We start from the raw sequence: 20,401 nt of genomic DNA, 5'->3' as shown, positions 1-20,401 counted from the left end.
TCTTGATGACTCACAGCGACGTAAACAATTACCCCGTTTCCCCCTGCACACCATTGTAATGCCCCGTGACTTGTCGTCGATTCATTATTCATACTTAGGGCATTATTATTCCATTGTGTGCTGTGCAAAATGGGATCATTAGCACTGAATATGAGAATGTGAAAAATGGATATATTGGGGAAAATTGTGGTGGATATTGTAGGTAGAAAACCCTAAACAATCCTGACTATTAGCAGATAAAGAATAGTAATTTTCCCCAAAGTAATTAGGATTAGCATAATATGACAGTGAATGCATGAATGATGCATACTTGATTGATATGTCGATGCAAGCACTGTAATGAGTCCCTTATCTCCACTCTCCAATGTAGGCTTTTATGCAGAGCGTAGCCCAAGGTGGCATCTACTGTAGTTCTGCACCTCCTTAAGGGGACTGTATTAAGGAGCGCCCTGCGTCACACACACATTTATACAAAAGCAGTCACTGAGCAGTGCTAGCGTCTATCATGTAGTAACTGATTGAGGATGGTCCTTTTATCTTGACAGGCTCCCACTTAGAGCCAGACCAGGAAATATGATATGGCAGCTCATGTTCTCAGAGAGACTGTGTGTGTGTGTGTGTGGGGAGGAGGGTGCCATCCTCCGAGTGTGCAAGTGTGGATGTATGTGTCCTTCAGCAGCACTTTGCGTCAATCTGCATATTAGCGTGCAGCTGCACAGCATTATCAACAACCTCACATGTCGTCAGTCACTTTGAGCTGCTTTTAAGTGACAGCTATCGATTGGAGGTTTGCGTTTGTGCAGAAGCATCAAAGCAGCACCTTGCCCTCTGCATCCCGCTTGAGATTGTAACTCTAGAGTACCCGCGTCGAATGCAGCACCAGTACAGCATGTACTTGGCTTCGGAAACTCATTCTTCAAGCAACATCTGCGTGCATCTGTGTGTAGGTGGGTGTGTGTTTGTGTTCTCTAAGTGTGTGGAATGTGATGTCTTAAATTGAGCGCCACATTGTTTCTTGACCCTGCAGCTTTTTCACAACTTAATGGACTTTTTCTCCTGTTCAGTGACTCACCGAGGATCTGTGTATTGAGTAATTGTGTACATACTTTACAGTGTACAAGTACACTGTATGAGTAAACAAACAAGTACATACAAGGCGAGTCGTTGAGGATCATTTTCTTGAAATTACAGGAAGAGAACTGCTTTCATGCCTAATGGTATTAAATAAAACTGATACTTTTAGTTTTAATGTGCATTGTTGTGTTATATTTGTCTGTATGGTTAGATTTATTTACCCTTTACTCCACTATATTGGAACCAGTATCATTTTTTTTTCTCAAATCAAATTGCAGTGTGTCGGTGTGGCTTTAAGAAAAGCAATAACCTGTTACTGTGCATTATCCACACAGCATAATCATAATTACTTTAAAATAAAATTACACTGATGCGTAAGTACTGTTTTTGATGAAGTCATATCACTTGGGGTAATTACGTATGTGTTACCAAAAGTTGTTGTTTTTTCCTGCAGGGATTATTGCAAATCTTAGCAAACTAGGTAACGAGTATTCAGTTCTGAGAGGGGAACCAAACAGAACAGATGGATTGCTGACGTGTTTTTAATCACCAGTGTTAGCTTAACAAAAAAGTAATCTACATACTACCATTAATTTTCAATGCTACTTCCATGACTCATTTAGCCTAATAAGGTACAGTATGAAGCACTAAATTATATGTTTATATCCCAAACAATTATGTGTTCTTTTCAGTTCAAAATATATTATATCTAATGAGGAATTCATTTAATATTTCCTTACATAAGTATATAAGAAAGTATATGTAGTAACAGATAAATCATGAATCTAAATTCATAGTAGAGACATAATGTATAAAATGTTTCTTTATGACTTATTACTTAACTCTAGACTTTTAAAACTCCAACAGAAGAGCTCATATATCTATACAAAAACTGAAAGACTCAGGCTTTCTATAGCCTCTATAACCATTCAGCCCGATAAAAGCACAAATAGTCTTAAAATGTCTCTGTATCTCTCAATTATTATTTTCCTTTTCAACAAAACAAGCCTTTAACTCTTTTTACCCTGTGGCTACAGTTCAAACATTCCACATTACAGAATCATTATGCGAATATCAGCTGCAGTAACTTCACATTGGAAGAGCAAGCTGGATCTTTTACTGAGTGTCAATTCGGGCTTTTTGAGTGTATTTGACTGACCTGAAATCACCCCCTTCCTCAGTTTGCCTTTCTTCTGTACGCACCTTTTCACTTGCCTCCACCTTTCTCCCGCTTCTCTCTCGGTTTAGAGAGATTTGAATGTAGGTCAGCAATCTCTAAAATCCTCATCCAAGTTTGATAAGTGCACTCCAGGTGGTAGTCGGGTAAATATTAAATTTGTAATTGGGGGTTCAAAGTATTCACGATTTAAATATTCTGGTTTCTGATTGTTAAAGAGAATAAGCCATCGCCCTGAGGACCTCGATAACATAATATGTAGTTCTCTAAATGTGCTCGTAATACATTTTTTAAAGTGTTAATTTGTAGAATCTGCTAACATTTAAAGGGTCAGCTTACCCAAATGACCAGAGAAAAGCTTATTTTCTGCCCCAATACGAGATGCCAAATGAAATTTTATTTGTGGCGCTCACAGTAATGAAAATTGCATTTAAGCATTTCAAAGGCCTTTTCAGACAGTTACAGAGGAATACGGGTATGATACATTCAAGGGAAAACTCTTAATAAATAATGAGTTTACTCTCATAACCAGTGTAGGTGCTTCCGTGAGAGACACAGATGTCACTCAGCATCAGAAATTCACTTGATGGGAATTCTTTTCAAGTTGTCTCCACGAGGTGCATGCAATAAGAAGGCTACGTTGTTTGATGTTTGTCAGTATGGAGTGAAAGAGTCTAAAGAAAATTCAGTTTGCCTTTCTGAAATGTAATACATAATAATAAATCCACAAAGCATACACAGCAGTAGTGCTGGGCGATATGACGATATATATCGTGTGGACGATAGAAAAGTGTCTATCGTGCCATTTGTCTTCTATCGTTTCTATCGTTTCTAACACTAATTTTATAAATTATTACATAAAATATATCATTAACCCTTTACAACCAGTCGGAGCAGGCACACTCCGTTTTCCCTAACTATTTTTAAATCCCTGTAGAACTGGAACCACGTAAGGTAGCGCAATAATTTTTTTTGCATATGAAACCGAAGGAGTTGTACTTACATCTTATTCCATTAGCTTGCCCTAGGTCACGGTTTCCTTCCACATATAGCTTTGCAAAAACTGCATAAAAAGCACTTCCAGCAACAAAAACATAATATTCCAGACTTGCAGGAACAAAAACATAATATTCCAGAAACACGCTTTGCCGATCAGATCAGCTGTTCATAACACTTCCTACCTTGGAATATAAGTCAGCGCGAACTATTGCATGTCCGCCATTACCTGTCCGAAACCGGAAGTGACGTCATTTTCGCGGAAAATGTAGTTTTTTTAGCTTCAAAGCCTATGTTGGTGTTTTTAAAAGTCATGTTTGACTTTATGCTTTTCTGTATCGTTTCTGGGATGCTTAGAAGTCAAATTACACTGTTGGAAATAATTTATTTTGATGCACATGCTGTGTTTTTGCAAATTTGCATTTATTCATTTTCATTTTTCCTGTAGTATATAAAAATTTGTGTATCTCAAAAATACAACTATGAAGACACTCAAAATAAATTTCTCGTGGTTGGAAACTATTTTGTGCAACTTTCTTGTATTTACAGTTTTGAGGGATAAGCCTCTTAAATTTCTCTAACTAGAAATATATGTAAAAAAAAAAAAAGATTTTCAATTTTTTTGTAGTTTATTGCACTTTTTTGCAATTTATGTAGTTACTATGGACTTAATGCATACATATTATTAAAACTTGGGCTATAATGGTTGTATTGATGTATATCAACTTGAAATGCTCCCACAAATGGCACTACAGCATGTAAAATGTAAAGATAAGCTCTGGCGGACTTGGTTCTATGGTCTTAAAGGGTTAAATAGCCTGTGCAAATATATTAGTGTTGTCTTCTCACTATACATACTCTTAACTTTATGCTAGAGAAAATAAAGTATAAAAAAATGATATTTTTCGCAAAGAAACTTCGTCTTGTGGTTTTGCGACATGGTGCTGCTTTACGTGCACCCGGATTTGCGACATGCTTTACAGTAACTCAAAACAAAGACTGCACCCTCTCCACTCGCTGTTTACAGACTGCATACTTTCCAGATGACCACAGGTCAGGTGGTATATCGTGATATATATCGTTATCGTGATATAAAATAATTCATATCGTGATAAATATGTTTTCCATATCGCCCAGCACTACACAGCAGTCTGTTTGGATTGTTGTGATTATGGGACTGCTTTTTGTGCAGCACCCAAGAAGAAGATATTTGGAGAAAATTGTGTTTTTATACCTACATAATATATAGTAAAGTTTTATAGACCTATATTGTACAGTGTGGAGATATATGAAGGCACACTGATTTTGTTTGCTGTGTCTGAAAATACGCATTAATGTCTGTTTCACAACAGCAAATAATCACTGGAATCCAGTGGAACTGGGAGGTCAGATAGTTGTCTCTTAATCAGGTCAATACAAATATCTGCATGGGTAAATATCACTGAAGACAGGAAGGAAAGATTTTTATTTTTTATGTCTTTTTGTAATTGGTTAAGCCAAAACCCTCAATTAAATATATTTTTAAAGCTCAGCCGGGCTCTCTTTAAATACGGATTAAAATTTCAAAATTATACGTTTGCTAATATAACAATGGGTGAGTGCACTGCGGCTACTTGGAAAAATAGTCCTTGATTGCATTTATTTTTAAGAAAATGACTGGTTTCTCTTAATATCGCCTGTGGACTTCTCATTCCGGCTCTTCATATTTCCACAATTAAACGCAGCCTCGCTCTAACAGCTGGCCATTAATCAGTCCTCGCGCTCGATTTCTCTTCCACCGCTAGTTATGATTTTCACATTACTCCACACTCGTTCACCGCCGCCCGACAGGAAAATGACCCCAACCCCCTTATCCCCAGTCATCGCTACCGCCGCAGATGCGCACCTCAAATAATCGAGAAAGTGAGATGCTCGCATAAAGCCGCACAGGGCGAGAAAATAAGGCGTTGGAGTAAAGAACATGTATGATTGTATGATTGATGGTAAGTTGATGGGGTAACCGCTATGGCAAGTCCCCACCCCCAACCCCCTCCCGAGCCCCACCATCTCACAGCCATTATCCTTTTCTAATTACACTTTCCTTCTGAAACAGTGGATCAGAGGGCACCATTGACTGCTTTTAATCCGCCACCAAATTTTAATTAACACAGACGTGACCCCCGTCGCCGATACATACCGGAGAACGTCGAGATCACAATAACTCATAAATCACAGCCACAGATTTCATTCCCCCCGCTTTCCGCCGCTGATGAATTTCCAGATGGGGCCTTGTGGCTGTTAATGTCAGAAAAAATATGCGAGAGAGAGAGAGAGCGAGAGACGGAAAGTGTGTTAGGGAAAGAAAAGGACAGAGGAAAAGCGTAAGAAGATGAACAGAAAAGCTAAATTGTAAGAAATAGTGTGTCTTTATGTGTATGTAAGAGAGATGGAGTTGAAGAAAGAGAGAGAGAAATGGCAGCAGCTTTGGTATGCTGTCAACCTTTGAGAGATTTGTTACCGGGGAGAGGATTATGGAGGCTGTGAAATGGGGTTGTGTTAATATGCCGGGTGTTGAGGAACACGATGTGGGCCAGCCAGCTTCACAGCCTCCAGAAATCAAAAGGCTGAACAAGTGAAACGTGACGTTTTGAAGAATTAATTGACACATCTCTGCGTGTATGTGAGTGTATAGTGTGTGTAATATCCTTTAATCATTGATTTTAAATCACAAGCTTTTCATAAATAACCATTACTTTAATTAACCTACTTAATGAAATGAATGCATATGGGTTATCATTAAACAACAAACTGACAAACAGTGATGCCCCCTTATTCTTACGATACCGGTCGTCTCATTCGAGTGTGTATATCTGCGCGTTTGCGCATGCATGCAGTGTATCAGACTACGTATGTGCGGAGGTGGAGGTGGGCAGGGTGCCGGGTTTTGTTATTACTAAATCGCTCATCCATGCTACTAATTAAGATGCATAGCATCCCCCTATGAACGTCAGTGTCGCTAATTATCAAACAATGTAGTGCTCACTAGATATGAGAACTGGCAGCCTCTGTAGTCATGTTACCAACCTATTACTGCTACAATTACCAAGTGCCTGTCATTCTCCTTGTTAGTCATCTGCCTTAATTTTTTCCTTAACTAATGTCTTTTTTTCTTCCTCTCCTTCTCCTCCTTTCTGTCTCCAGGATATGGCTTTGTGGACTTCGACAGCCCAGCTGCAGCACAGAAGGCCGTGTCATCTCTCAAAGCCACTGGGGTGCAGGCCCAAATGGCCAAGGTAAGGCGTGTCTAAAAACAAGTTGGCGTCTTCACTTCCTCGTGCATTATCATTAGCAATTTTTATTTTTTGCTCATTCAGCTCCTGCCAGGTGTTTAGTATTGCACATTTAACACACTTAAAAAGTTCTTCATGGCAAACCTGTTAACTTGAAGAGAGACTCATAAATGTGGGCCTCAAACTGCATTTGAGTGCCATTAGACAACAACCTGGGAAGTGACACTGGTGCATGTATGTCTCTGTTATCTTACTGATGCTGAAGCTGGAGTCTAGTACAAGATACATGAAATTATGGGTCACTTCTTTCCTGTGGTTATGTGGGCTTTTCGTGTTGTGTTTGACAGTATGCATATGTGCTGGATTACAGTGCTCCATGGCACTTGTGGTTTCCAGTTAGTGAGCTGGCCCCTCTCTAACTGAGGTTTGACTAGTCGCTTGTGCTATGTTGTCGAGTGTTATTAGCCTGCTAAAGTGGAAGCAGATGAGACAAGCTGTTTGAGTAGTACAAAAAGGGCCCTAGTGAGTTGTACAATGGAGCCAGGTTGATAGGCATATGTGGAGAGGTGTAGCTCAGAGGAAACTGCACACTGCCAGGGTATGATCTTATTCACCAATTTCCTATACAATCTTGTATTTTATGTTAACACTGCGGTTGCATATTTATTGTTGGGCATTTGGCTGTCTGACAGAAGAGCCGTTTTACCGGGAAATGCATTTCAGAGATATTGTTTGGTGTTTGGCAACCCTCAGGCAGTGATCATACTGTTCTTTTCCCATTTTTGTTCTCTAATTTTCTTCATTTCCCTGTTGACTGCTCTGAGAGTCACCATATTAGAAGGCACAGCAGGGCCCTCTCTCCGGACATCTATGACAGACAAGCCTGCCTGACTTAACCAGGCTATTCTTGTACCCGTCAAAGATTTGTTAATGTCAGAATACCTAAATAGGTGAAGAGAATGTCAGTAGCACTGAAACAATAAATATGCTGATGACTATTTGAGGGTGCACCTTGAGTGATTTTTCTCGAGACGAGATGGCGTGCATTTGATCCAATCCAAAAATCCCCCCCCTCCCACCATCGAAACCGAAGAAGACCTGATGAGATGGGGAGCGGCAATGGCTCCGGTGAAGATGACAGAATTGATGGTAACGATGAAGGTGGCAATTATTTTGATCAAATGGGATGAGATCTGACAGGAGGAGATGATATTCCGTGTGGTGCTCAGGTGTGCCATTTCTCAAATGCGCCATTTGCCCGTTTCCTTTCCCCACCAGTGTCCTTCTTCCAATATTTATAAGAGGGCAAGCTTTCTGAATACTGATAAGAAACCATGCTCTTTGTCCATCACATTTTAAGACCACTCTTTGCATTGCTCCCCTTCTCTCAGTCAATATTTTCATGAGAGGGGTCTCGTGTCCCAAAACAAAAGAGCTGACCTTTATAGAAATCTTTTGCCGCAAACACATTCTCAAAATCATTTTCTATTAGCATTTGTGTATAATAGCTGATTTTTTTGAGCGCTCCCTTGTTCTGTTCACATAAATGGTAAGGCCAGCGTTCTCTGCTGCAGCTCTATGCTTTTATCACACTTGTGAGGGACATTAAGTAGTAGTTTGCTTTTATAGACTCCCTCTGTATCTCTCTAATGTGTCTTTACCAGGTATCACTACCATCACTCTATCGACTCCTCACCCAACACTTCCAGCCTAGCCCCTCGCCATTTCTTTTGCTTAATACCGTTTTCTCTCAGCATTGTTTTTGGGGTTTTGTTTTGTTTTTTTGGTTCTCCTGCACACACAAATATACAGACACACACACACATTTGTATTCACATCCACCAAGTGTTGCCCTGCGAGACATCCAATGAGCGCAGTTTTTCCTCCATCAATAATTAACAGCGTGATATCTTTGTGTCTGCCTACCTGTCAAGGTGTCTCTCACACCCCACCCCCCTCCCGCTCGTTCTGTCATGCCGAGTAGCATTCCCGCGGTGGGAACGGATGAAAATACAGGTGAGCACCGAGGAGGGTGCAAATCAGAAAGACTACTGCTAACGCCGTGGACGGCTTCCACAATAAGAACATCCAGCCTCGTTCTCTCGCTCCCTCTGCTCCATTTTGTCACTCCACAACAAAGTAATAAACGAATCGCAAGTCGGAGCCAGAGGCTTTGAGCTCATTAAATAAAACTGTCACAGTAATCAAGTTGCGCCTTTTTTCCTGCCTTGATGCCATTAAAACACTTTTATTAAGGTGCCTTTTTTAAACACAGCTGCAAACCAGGCAAGAAATGGAGAGAAAGGCGAAGGATCACTTGATTTCCTCTTCTTCCGCCAGTGAAGCAGCCCGCTGTCTCTCTCCTCTTACTCCCCTTGGAATTTGAAATACCAAGGCAGTAGAGATGAAACGTTACCTTCCTTTTGTTTTGCCCTCCCCTGGGGATGGTGACAGCGAGAGGGAGGAGAGGAGCCATAATTAAGACACCTAAAGGACACTTCCCCCCGTGCCTCCCTTCCTGTCACTCACCTCTACACAAGTCACAGATAAGAGCACTTAACATAGGTGTGGAGTGCGCGCGCGTGTGTGTGTGTGTGTATTTGAATGTGACAGTGTATGGTTTGTATACACTGTATTGTTATGTGCATGTTTGACTGCACTACATTCCCTGAATTACACATTTTTTTGCGTCATTTTATAACATTTTTTATATAATTGTAACAAATTTTTAATTTAAACTAGGATGCCTGTCATTTCATCTAAAATGGAAAATTACATTTTGTAAAATACACATTATACCTTATTAACCTTATCACCTTATTTTTGTGTACAAAGAGTTGAATGACGGGAGATTAGTATAAAGAGTAGTGAAAACGACCGACTGGCTTCATCTAAAAATGAGAAATGAAAAAAACAAGAGGAATTGTGGGGTGTATTTCTAAATTTGGAACAGGCACTCTAACATTTTGCATTCTAACTAATTTCTTAAGAACATGACTGTCAGATCCTTTTCATCTGCACTTACCTCCTGGCACCACAGACTCTTCTTTTGTTCTTCACTTGTTCGGTTTCCTCAAATTTCTTAAGGACACATTGCACACAATGCCACAAAACACCAAATTTTTAGCTTAGATCTCTTTGTGAATCTTGTTTCAAAAATACTATTTTATGCCTGTCAGTCTGTGTTATCATTGGCATTTTTGGCATAATTGAGAGCAAATTATGTGTTTTGTGACAGAGTACTAGCAACAAAGTTCCTACATATACAATCTTTAAATTGGTTCTTTGCTAAATTTTCTGTTATAAAACTGGCTCATCCTTTGAGTTAAGTGCCTTTTGTAATCTCGAATGAGTCAGGTTTAAGTTGCTTAACGAACAAAACACATTCCTCTGAAAATGGTCAGGTACATAAACTGTGCTGTATATAAGTAAAAAACCTGCTAATGTTCAAAGAAAAGCTTTAAAAGAACTTCAGAAAGGCTGGAGAAATACTGAGCAAAATCTAAAAAAATGTAGCTTGGCTCAAGTCTTTTTCATGGTACTAGAACTCTAACGAAAAAGGTGAAAGGGATGAATAAGTATCAACCAAAATATATTAATTTTCTTATTTATAGGTAGAGGTAGGCACAGATGACTGCTTATATAAATAACATGTTTTTAAATAAGAGGCACTTTTATCCTGCTTTAAAAAAATTGCATAGATTAGTGTGATGTGTAAATAAAACGTACTTTTTACATTGTCATTAACAGGCGTCTGTATGACATCACTAAAGAAGTATTAAAACATTCATATAGGCAGTATGATTTTATATAAATTAAGGTGGGAAAATCTGTTAAATCTTAACATAGTGTTCTAACAGGAGACCTTAATAGGATTCACTAGGGTAAGTGTGTTCGTGTTTTGTGTATGTGTGTAATACGGTTTGTAGGCACGCACTTGCCTCCTGGCACCATAGACTCTATTCTCCGTGCCACTTTGTTCAGGTAGCTTTCCAAACTGAGAAAACTGACACATCGAGCAGACAGAATGATAACAGGTAAACGCCGCGTCTAGCTTCGCAGATGCAAACCTGTCAACCAGCCGCTCGCCTCACTCTCCACAGGCTGCCATTTTCCCCTTGAGCCAATCAGACTGAATTATGGGAAGGGCACCCTCGATTGTGGTGTCTGTGTCGGAGAGGTAATTCCGCCTGACAGCTGCTTGCTTTCAGACAACAGCCAGTCTTTATGGAAATCATCCCTCCCTATTCTCGCTCCAGTCGGCTTCTGCTGATAACAGCCAGGATGAAAACAAAGCTGTCCTTTTTGTATTTTCTTCTCTTTTTTTTTTTTTTTGACTCGTTCCTCTCAGCGTGGACAACCTAGAATTAGAAAAAACAACTCTGACACCCTATGGAGGCTAACCAGGTTCACCCAGCTTTCTATAGCTAATTGTTATATGAACTCTGGATCTTGCTAGACATTGTCTGATACAAATAAGTATGCATGCATTATGTGAGACTAGTATACATAGTGTCAAAAGTGTCAAAACTAAACAATGGTGTTCATATTAGAGAATTTAAATAGAGGGGATGAAGACTTTCTGAATAGCGTCTCCATCCTTACCCTTGTTTAAATAGGCAATATTTATAAGGTTCGCAGAAGCTGCAGGCAGACAGAAAGGCGCTGCTTGCCCTTCACATTACAGAGGGGAAATTATGCTAAAAGCATCATTAAAGTGCCTCCATGAAGTGAATCCCAAATGTTTATGATAACACAGTGCACACACCGGCCCATCAACCAGTAGTCACTGGCAAATGCTTCAGATGGTTTAACGGTGTGAAACGAACCGGAGTGTTCAGTCCTCCTGCTCGTTCCCTCTCTCCCTCTCATGCATTCTCGCTTTCACTGCCTTTCGCTTGCTCTGTCTCCTCCACTGTCTTTTTCTTTCTCTCTCCCGGGGAAGGTTTTCTGTCAATATCACATTTATAGTCATGTGAAATGCACGGATCCCCCTATGGGTGGTCTGCAGTCAGTCAGCAGACTTCTTATTATCCTTTAAAGGTGACTTCTCTGATGTCTCAGCTCCACTGGCACCCAGGACACCACCGTTCAGCTCAACACAGGGTGACCTCTGTATGATAATCAAAGGGACTTGACGGCGCTCTCACAGTTGGTTACTGACAACAGCTAGCCTAGCAGGGCCAGCCAGCATGGGTTAAATCTGGAGAAAATGCAGCTGGAATGCAGTGCATTGTGTATACCGAAGGATAATTGCAAAGACTTTGGGGATACAGGTGCTCACTCAGCAGCATCATTCACCTCGCTGTTCTCCACCTTGAATGCAGTGCCATTTCCCCTCTGACATCCACCTCAGCATTTGTTCACAAAACATATGGTGTCAGTGTGGTGATCAGCATTTTCCCTCAGAACCTGCCATCAACTGAGACATCCTTATGATTATAGTCCCTCACAGCACCTCGTTTGTTCACATAGTTTTTGCTCAAATTTTATGGATGTAAAGGATTCTTGTCAGCACATAAGTATAGTTTGGACATCGCCATAACCTGTAGGTTTAGTACTGATTTTCCTGCAAATGTCCCTTTCTTTCCTCACCAATTCTCATCTCCCTGAAAGTATGATATGACCACTTCAACATTATGTTGGCCCATCTTATTGTTGCCATGTTTACCTTAACCTTAATCCCAGTGCATGTTGAATTTTAATTGCCAGATGTCCATATTAAAAACATACAGTGTATAAAAGCAATCCTTGTGAGACAAGAACTGAGGCTTTACTTCACCTTGAATACTCAGTTTCTACCTTTTTTTTTTAACTTATCACTTTTTTTTTTCATTTATAAAGCACAACACACCCACAAGGTCAAACTACACTAGTAGTCTAGTCAACATATGTGTATAAAAATGTGCACAAAACAGCATACTTGAATTGTATTAGGCATTTAATGCACCCAGCACAGAAATAACCAACAATAAAATGATGTTTTTTGGCAACAGCAGAATAACATTTTAGTAGACTCTTGATTATAGATGCACTGATTGCAATTTTCATGGCCGATTCCAATTTCCAGTTTGTTTTTTTCTGTGTGACCTCCTGATGCCGATTTTTGATGATTCCAGTTTACTTTCTAAGAGCTATAGAGGATGGGGTGTGCAAACAAAAACACATTTTCTTCTATGCAAACTTATTTTATTATTGTCATAATAAAGGACGTTAAACTTCCAAGGTGAAAATAAAGTCCTCTGCTAATACAAAGAGGTACAAATAATTAACAGTAAATGAATTGCTGTACATCCACCTTTACCTGACCTTTTTTACCCTATCTAACAAAAGTAGGAGCAAAAAGTTTATGTCACAAAACAAATGTCAGATACTTGCATCATTTTCCAGTGTGCTTATAACTTCACTAGATAACAGGACATCCACCCTCATAACTGCTTTGATCCCTTGCTCATACCGAGGCTGCTGACTTGTGGCTGGCTCTGAGCTCTGGATAACTTTAGCCACTTTAAAGTTTCTTTAATGTCTGTGTCCAACCAGGTGAAGGTGATTTAAGTGTTCGATTAGTTTTGTTGTTACAAACACTTTCATGGTTATTCCCTACCGTGTTTTGCTTTTGGGAATTTTGCATCAATCACAGCGAAGAGCCTCCACACTACAACATGTTAGCATGTATCTGTTAGTCTATGCATGTCAGTTTGTCTGTGCTGTGTATGTGTTGTGCATGCATTTAAGCCACTGGCTCATAATTGGGCATATATAGTGCTGACGAGTCGGTCACCGGTCCATGCCGAAAACAGGAAATGGGACGATTCCTGTTCCTGGCTGGTCAGTTGGTGCATCTCTAGTCCTGATGGTATTCATTTTACCCTTGGTTTGACATATATTCCTCACAAGTACACTTACTCATTGTTACTCATTGTATGATACTAAGGAGAGAGTAGTAGATGAGGTGCTGCCCCTTGGCATGTATATATAATATCATCCAATCTGAAGGAATTTTGCTTTTAGGAATGGCCTTAAAGTGGTCAGAGCTAATATGTTTCTAGCACAGGCCCAGCTGAAAAGCTGAAAGCTTGAGATTGGATGAAAAAAAGAGTCATGCAGGGGTACTTGTCCCAAATAAAAAATATAGTGCTGAAATTTGCATATGTCCACTTTAAAAGAATTAAGAAAAAGTTCTGCTGCGTTTCTGCTGATTTACTGAAAATGCCTGACAATTTAAATGATGTTTTTCCATGATGATTTTGACTCTTTTTTTCATTTTTTTAATTGGCCTAAACTAGAATGACGTGAATGAAGAAATATGTTGACACCTGTTGAAATATGCAGTGTAGGGAGATAATATAACTCCTAAAAAGAAAATGGATGGATTTGCTAATATACAACTTTTTTTTAAATTGTAGTTAGCACCACTGTGGCTCAGCACACCATCCCCCTCTCGTTTTTCCTGCAGAAGTGATACTTTTGAAGGGCAAAGCCAGTGAGAGTGAGACGGACCATCTGACAAGCACTGGCTCCGAAGCACCTCTGTTGGCTTCCACTGTCTCTGCCGTCTAATTACGCTTCAATCATCCACGGGAGCGCTGCATGCGGTAAATTATTTTGCAGAGCAGTGCGGAGACGTGCCGAGCTGCGAGCATGAGAGAAAATGAGAAATAGAGACTAAGTAGAAATCAATAAGAGCTCAAGTAAAAAGAAAAAAAAACACAAGTTTAAAAGGTAGGAAAGATTATCAGAATAATGGAATTAAGAGAGAGACAAAAAAGTGAGAGAAACTGCAGAAAGTGCTGCATGGTGAGAATGAGATTGCTGTCTCTCATAATGTCGCCTCCATACAGCCGGATTTAGACGAGTGCGAATGAACAAAGTTACAAACTTGTCATTTAACAAGGCAGAGAGGTGCGTGAGAAAGAGATGCATAGAGAGATGACGAGTCCTCTCCCACCTACTCCACTTTTATATGTTGCCGAAACTAGCAGCCAGCTGTGTAAATGAAAGCATGAATAATATTAGAAACTCACTTAAGCACTGCGTAACAATGCCTTGGTTTAAGCGGAGTAGGTGGTGACTGATACATGTGTTCCCCTCGGGGCTTACTAAAGCTGTATACGCCTACTGCAGAGATCGAGCAGTACTACGAACACATACTCGTATACTCGCATTGACTCGTCTCTACTCACCTGAAGCTGACACCGGTTCTTATACATGCTTATGCCCTTCCTGTGCCAATGAAAACTAAATGGCAAGACTGAGATCTTCAGGGCTCACAAGATTTGCTCATGTCTCAGTGTCAGAGTCTTTGTTGGCCTGATAGCCTGCGGTAAAACCCCTGATTCTGGTTGCCTGCAGACTTTGGATGGAGTCTCTGCTGCAATTCAGTTGGGTTTGATTATCGGAATACAGATAATGTACAAATCAACTGTTACTTAACAAAAAGACTTGCTTTAATTTATATAAAACACAATTACTTCATAATTTTTGCATCGTAATGTATTGGGAGCTTATTGAAGCATGTTGTTTCACTAGTTTAGTTTGCCCTACATTCATACACACAATACTCAAAAATACCTGCTGGATTTGCAAGTTTGGAACTGGTGTAGACTAAGGGGAAAAACACCAACATTCCAGCAGTACTAGAGTAGTACAGTATATGCCTGCTGCTACATGAAAGATGGCACAGATACTGAGGAATCATTTGGGAATTACTGCCATTTTTTCTTAAGAATATCAGTCTGTCATTAGGTTATTTTTTATTGGTTTCCACTCTCACTACAAAAGTGGGTCTAATTAAAGTACAATTTGCAGTGGTTGTATTTATGTGTGTATAAATAGCAGCTTGTTCTGTTCCCAAATTGCTCCAAAATGGCCTTGTGTCTAAATTGTAGCCTTAATAAAGAATAGTAAAGGCTTGCATTCTCAGTACGCTCAATGCTGCCATGCTTCCTTTGAAGCAAACATAAATATGGCTTTTTCAGGTCTGGTAATGGCCACAGTGTGCAGTTATTAGAATCTCTTTGATGTGGCAACTGTGCCAACCTGCTCGGTGTCTCTGTGAATTGATCTGGCTCAATTAGCGGGCCCGCAGAGACGACGTTCAAAGGACTGGGCTTCCACGCTCAACACTGACACATAGACCAGGTGAAACGCTTTGCATTCATTTACGCAGCTGGCCCTGAGAAGATAACCTGTGAATAGTGGTGAATATTGGAAAATCAATGGTGTAGCTTGAGTTTCAAGCAAAGCTTTCACCAAGAATGTTTGGTGCATTCTTTAACTAATTTCCCACAGCTATGGGCTTAAGTGGGATTTAACTAAATAACTTCTAAACATGCTTCACAATCTGCTCACTCTACTTTATAACTGTGTGCTTCTTCCCACAAAGCTTACATGCACACTCATATTCTACTACGATAACAATATGCACCTAATAATATTTCCAATTTGATACTGATCATTTAAATAATATGTTCACTGTGGTTATTTCACACTAGACGCTCATTGTACATCTGCTGTACTGCGTGTAAAAGAAAAGTTTGATTTTCTAGAAGCACTAATGCTTGGTAACAAAGGAACGTTGTGAGGCTTCCATCACTCAGGTCAAACAAGCCTGTCTGTAAATGGTAATATTAGGGTGATACTGAATGTCATTAACTGTGTACGCAGCTTATTAGGAATATTGTCTTTTTTGAAATAAAGGCAAGAGGTGCATTTTGTGTATGTAAATGTAGACACTCTGGCCTCTCTTCCACCCTTCGTCTCTCCCCTGATTCAGCTGACCTATTTCAATTTGTCTTCATCAGTCATACCAATTAACTCGGGGATTAGATTCCTCAATGCCAGCCACCCCAAGTCCTCCCTATATACCACTACCTCTACAGTCCCTCTGTTCCTACATCCAATGCTACCACTGCTTTTCTTATGATTTTGTGTTTCGGAAATCTTTGATACCTCTGCACGACTGTATATGATATGCTACAAAAAGCGCACTTCACAGGATTTTTCACGGGAAGTATAACTAAAATGTCTTGTTCAAAATAATACAGTGCACTAAAACCACCAAGCTTCAGGTTTTACTATTGCAGGGTGGGTTTTTTTCAAAGCACAAAACTAAATGATGAAGTACAATGATTGTTCACACAGAGAACGTATAAAAAGTAAGGTATGTGTGTAATTCCACAGAATGCACTGTACTCTTGAGTGTGCATTGATTGAGTCACATAGTATGCATACCTCCAGCAGAATTTCATATTTTACCCTCCCTCCAAGATCATTCAGTAAATTCACACAGAAAAGACAATAAGTAGGCTTCTGCATCATTTGCACAATTTTCTGCTGTACAGCTACGAGCAAACACTGGGGCTTTTTTTAATGATTTGTTTATTCATGTGTTCACCATGCTAATGTAAATCTGCAAGATCTGCATTACTGGCGAATATTTAGTACACGATGCAGACTAACAAACATGGTGTAGAAACAGTACATTGCATTTTTAGACTTTTTATATAATAGTTGGGGGGGGGGGGCCTTAAACTATGAAACAAAAACAATGGAAAAAAAAACTTTCATAAATACCACAAGAATATACTAAATTAAATAGATCTTTGCTACTTAGTTACTTAGTCAGACATAAAGAGTGACTATATTAAAACACAGCACCTTAAATTCATCTTTAATTTACCAGAAAATGGCATTTGATTAATGACCACTGCAGCTGCAGAAGTCCGTATGCCAACTTGAACTGCTTATATCCAGTTGCACGCTTGTGTGAGTTCGCATTCCAGTCGCACTGAGTGTCACTTTGCATAAGTCATATTTAATAGCAGGTTTGGGGGCTGAAACACAGTCAGTCAGATTAGAGACTGCATCGGTGTTAACTCTGAAACAGAACTGCCAGGAAAAACTGGGGTTCAATTACAGAGAGACCAATGACACATACTTGGAGGTGCGGGATGTTGTGTATAGTACATTTGCAAAAGAAAAAAGGACAGCGCTAATATTTTCACGGCCTCTTATCTATAGGCTTCCCAGCAATGATTAGGTGATCAGTTTAGTCTTTACAGATTGATGCGATAGCTGAGCTTTATTTCCCTCACTGCCTCTTTTCAGTTTAAAAAGAATAACATCAGACACGCCTCTTTCTTTTCTTTAACCAGCTGTCCTCAAACCATCATCCTCCACTTTCTTTATTAAGACTCATCTCTTTTATCCTTCCTTTATCCTTCCATAGTGCCTCGTCTTGCTCACTGCTTCCCTCTCTATGTCCCTCTTTAATGAATTCTACGGGTATGCGATGTTAAATTACACTGACTGTTTCCATTTCCAGCGGCTTCAATCATATGTGAGAGGTCTGTAGTAGAAGGGGAGCCGTGAGTCCAGCCAGGGCAGATCAGGGCAGATCAGGGCTGGAGTTGATGAACCAGCTCTCTGACACCAACACAGTCGCTCATTCTGCCTAATGAGGAAAAGGAAAAACCAGAGCAAGGAGTCCTTTTTTTGTTTCCTCCGTCCTTTTCATCTCACTGGCTCAGCTCCCATGAGTCCTCGTGTGCGAACGTTTCCTTGCAAGATGCGGCGGTAATGCCGTTTCGCATCAATATATCAAACACTTGTGATTGTGCTTTTTTTGGTTATTTTTTCATATCTTTTATCTTTGCTCTTTCTTGATCAACTGAAAAGGAAAGCATCTTTAGAAAAAAAAAATGAAGCTCAACAGGGGACTTGCCCTTAAGACCTCAGGACTAGTACAGACATATCGTGTATGTACACACACTGGAACAGGAAGAAAGAAGAGAAATACAGCTTAAAGACGGGTGGAGCAGATGATCTTTTACCTGCAGTTTTCTCCAGGGTCTGGATGAAATAAGAGATGGTCAGCACTTCAGAGACAGAAATTGAGATGGGACAGGTAGATGTATGGCACACGGGTGTCTTAACCCCCTCTGAGGTGATTTCAGATCATTACCTCTCCTTCAATGTCTCACCTCGAAAACAAAACATCAGCACATTCCTAAAATCCACTCCAAGGATCTCTAGCAGGCAAAAGAAAGTCACATTTTTTTCTCCGGCCTGTTTCAGATTATTTACTAATTGTTTTCTTACTAAGGTTATTCCTCTTCAACCGCACAATTTCATCTTGCGTGTTTTAATAAGCAATTTATTTGAGAATGGTGCGACGACAAGAAAGCCTGTCATGCAGGTGCTGATTTTTCCCGCACTTGTATTTTTACAGTATATCGACTTTTATCTGAAAGTCACCAGATTCTCCACTGCCCTTTTGTTTACGCACGGTGGCAATATTTTGCCTGCATGCATTGCGATGGGTGTTGTGCGACTGCGTGCAGACTTTGTGTTGTTGTGTTGTCGGTTTCTCTCTCTCCTGTTCTCTCCATTTGTCTTTGTTATGTCTGTCACTGTTTCTCGTTCCTCCGCTCCACCCATAAAAGCAGCTGTTCTGTCTCCTTCACTTACACTATGCTTGATGTTTGGCATAAGTGCTGGTTTGTCGTGCTTTGTTTGTGATGTATTGGGTTTTGTGTGTGCGTGTTATCTCCATATTCTTGATCCCATCTTGGTGTTGCCGCTGTGTTGTGTGAGACTTATCTTTCCTCCATCGCCGGTTTTATCTTTGCATTATCGTTTCGGTCGTTCCCATGTTATCAAATGGCACGATCGAGCTGGTGACCTCTCTTTCTTGACATCGCCTTAAAGTGCTCTCAGAGATGTCTCAGCAGTTCCTTTAAGGCTTTCCTTCCTGCCATGGGTGATCTTTTTTTTTATTGCATGTCATCGTCCCTTCTTTGGCGTGCTGAATGTCAAAATATTTGATTTTTTTCCCATTTGCATGCGTTTTAACCTTTGTGTATGTTTCGCAACCTCTTCCTGGATGGTATAGATTTTCACATGCGTCAAACACGTTTAACTCTCAGGGATATCTTTGTTTCTACCAGCAGCTGCGATTTGTCTCCTGCCATCATGTGCGTTCGCCTGTGTTTACATGGCTGCAAGTCTGTGTTGTTACATTTGATTCAGAGTATGGTATGATTCATAGCAGATGGCTGCCTCCCTCCAAATATTTCCTCCAGTATGACAGCTGAAGAAAGTTAAAACTGAGAATGGTAGATGAGCTAGAAAAGGGAGGAAAACCAGGGATGTGATTACCATCAAACCATGTGCTCAGTGGAGGGAGCATCCATCCACATCCTTCATGCGGTATGTGACATAGATACAAGATGTCTCCCAGGCTAATTTTCAGAGCAGTACACACTCTTTACAGATTCATTTTGAAGTTACCAGTCAAACAGAATCAACTCGTTTTCCTCCATGCAGAGAAATCAGACTGGAGACCCCTTAAATATATACCCCAGGCTGTTTGCACATCAGTTGATCTTCTAATGCCTCCTTTCCTTCCCTTTTGCCCCTCATGCGTGGGATCTTTTTTGACTGTGAAGTTTACATCTTCTTCTGATGTTTTATACAACTTCTTTATTGGATCTCTAAACAGAAATCTGGATGGCCTTCTAAGCCTCTGCTAGTCCAAATCAGAGCTTTGTGTACCATATGTTTTTGCAGCAGTGTTTCGGTCTGCACTTCAGCATCCGCTCAACCACACACACACACAGTCAGTATTCCCTTATTAGCAGGGTACGTACAGCTCATACCTGTCAGGACAAAGAAGAGGCAACCTTGACAAGCTAGCTAGTAGGGAGGCACTGCCAGTCAAATGATGCTGCCGTGTCAAATAATGATCAGTCTCACTGAGCCCAAGCTGTGAGACTTAGCTACCATATACAGATGCTGTTGTTTAGATCACATTACTGTTTTCTGTATCTTAAATTATTACCCTTTGATTTAAAGCAAGTATTTGCTGGAGACTTGAACTCAC

At 40.2% G+C, this 20,401-nt stretch overlaps 1 protein-coding gene across 4 annotated transcripts in view; it reads left to right on the top strand.

Annotated features, from left to right (window-relative positions):
* rbms3 (RNA binding motif, single stranded interacting protein) overlaps nt 1-20,401 on the top strand; it is a 297,035-nt gene that overhangs the window by 160,735 nt on the left and 115,899 nt on the right. For all 4 annotated transcript variants that reach the window (XM_065470606.1, XM_065470605.1, XM_065470603.1 and 1 more), the window contains one exon: nt 6,428-6,519. In XM_065470606.1, the coding sequence (XP_065326678.1) occupies nt 6,428-6,519 (92 nt within the window). The remainder of the gene's footprint in view (nt 1-6,427; nt 6,520-20,401) is intronic.

The sequence above is a fragment of the Pelmatolapia mariae genome, linkage group LG22, assembly GCF_036321145.2.
Source record: "Pelmatolapia mariae isolate MD_Pm_ZW linkage group LG22, Pm_UMD_F_2, whole genome shotgun sequence".
In the NCBI taxonomy this organism is placed as follows: Eukaryota; Metazoa; Chordata; class Actinopteri; order Cichliformes; family Cichlidae; genus Pelmatolapia; species Pelmatolapia mariae.
The sequence above is the reverse complement of the archived record's forward strand: the minus strand, read 5'-3'. Positions and strand labels throughout refer to the sequence as shown.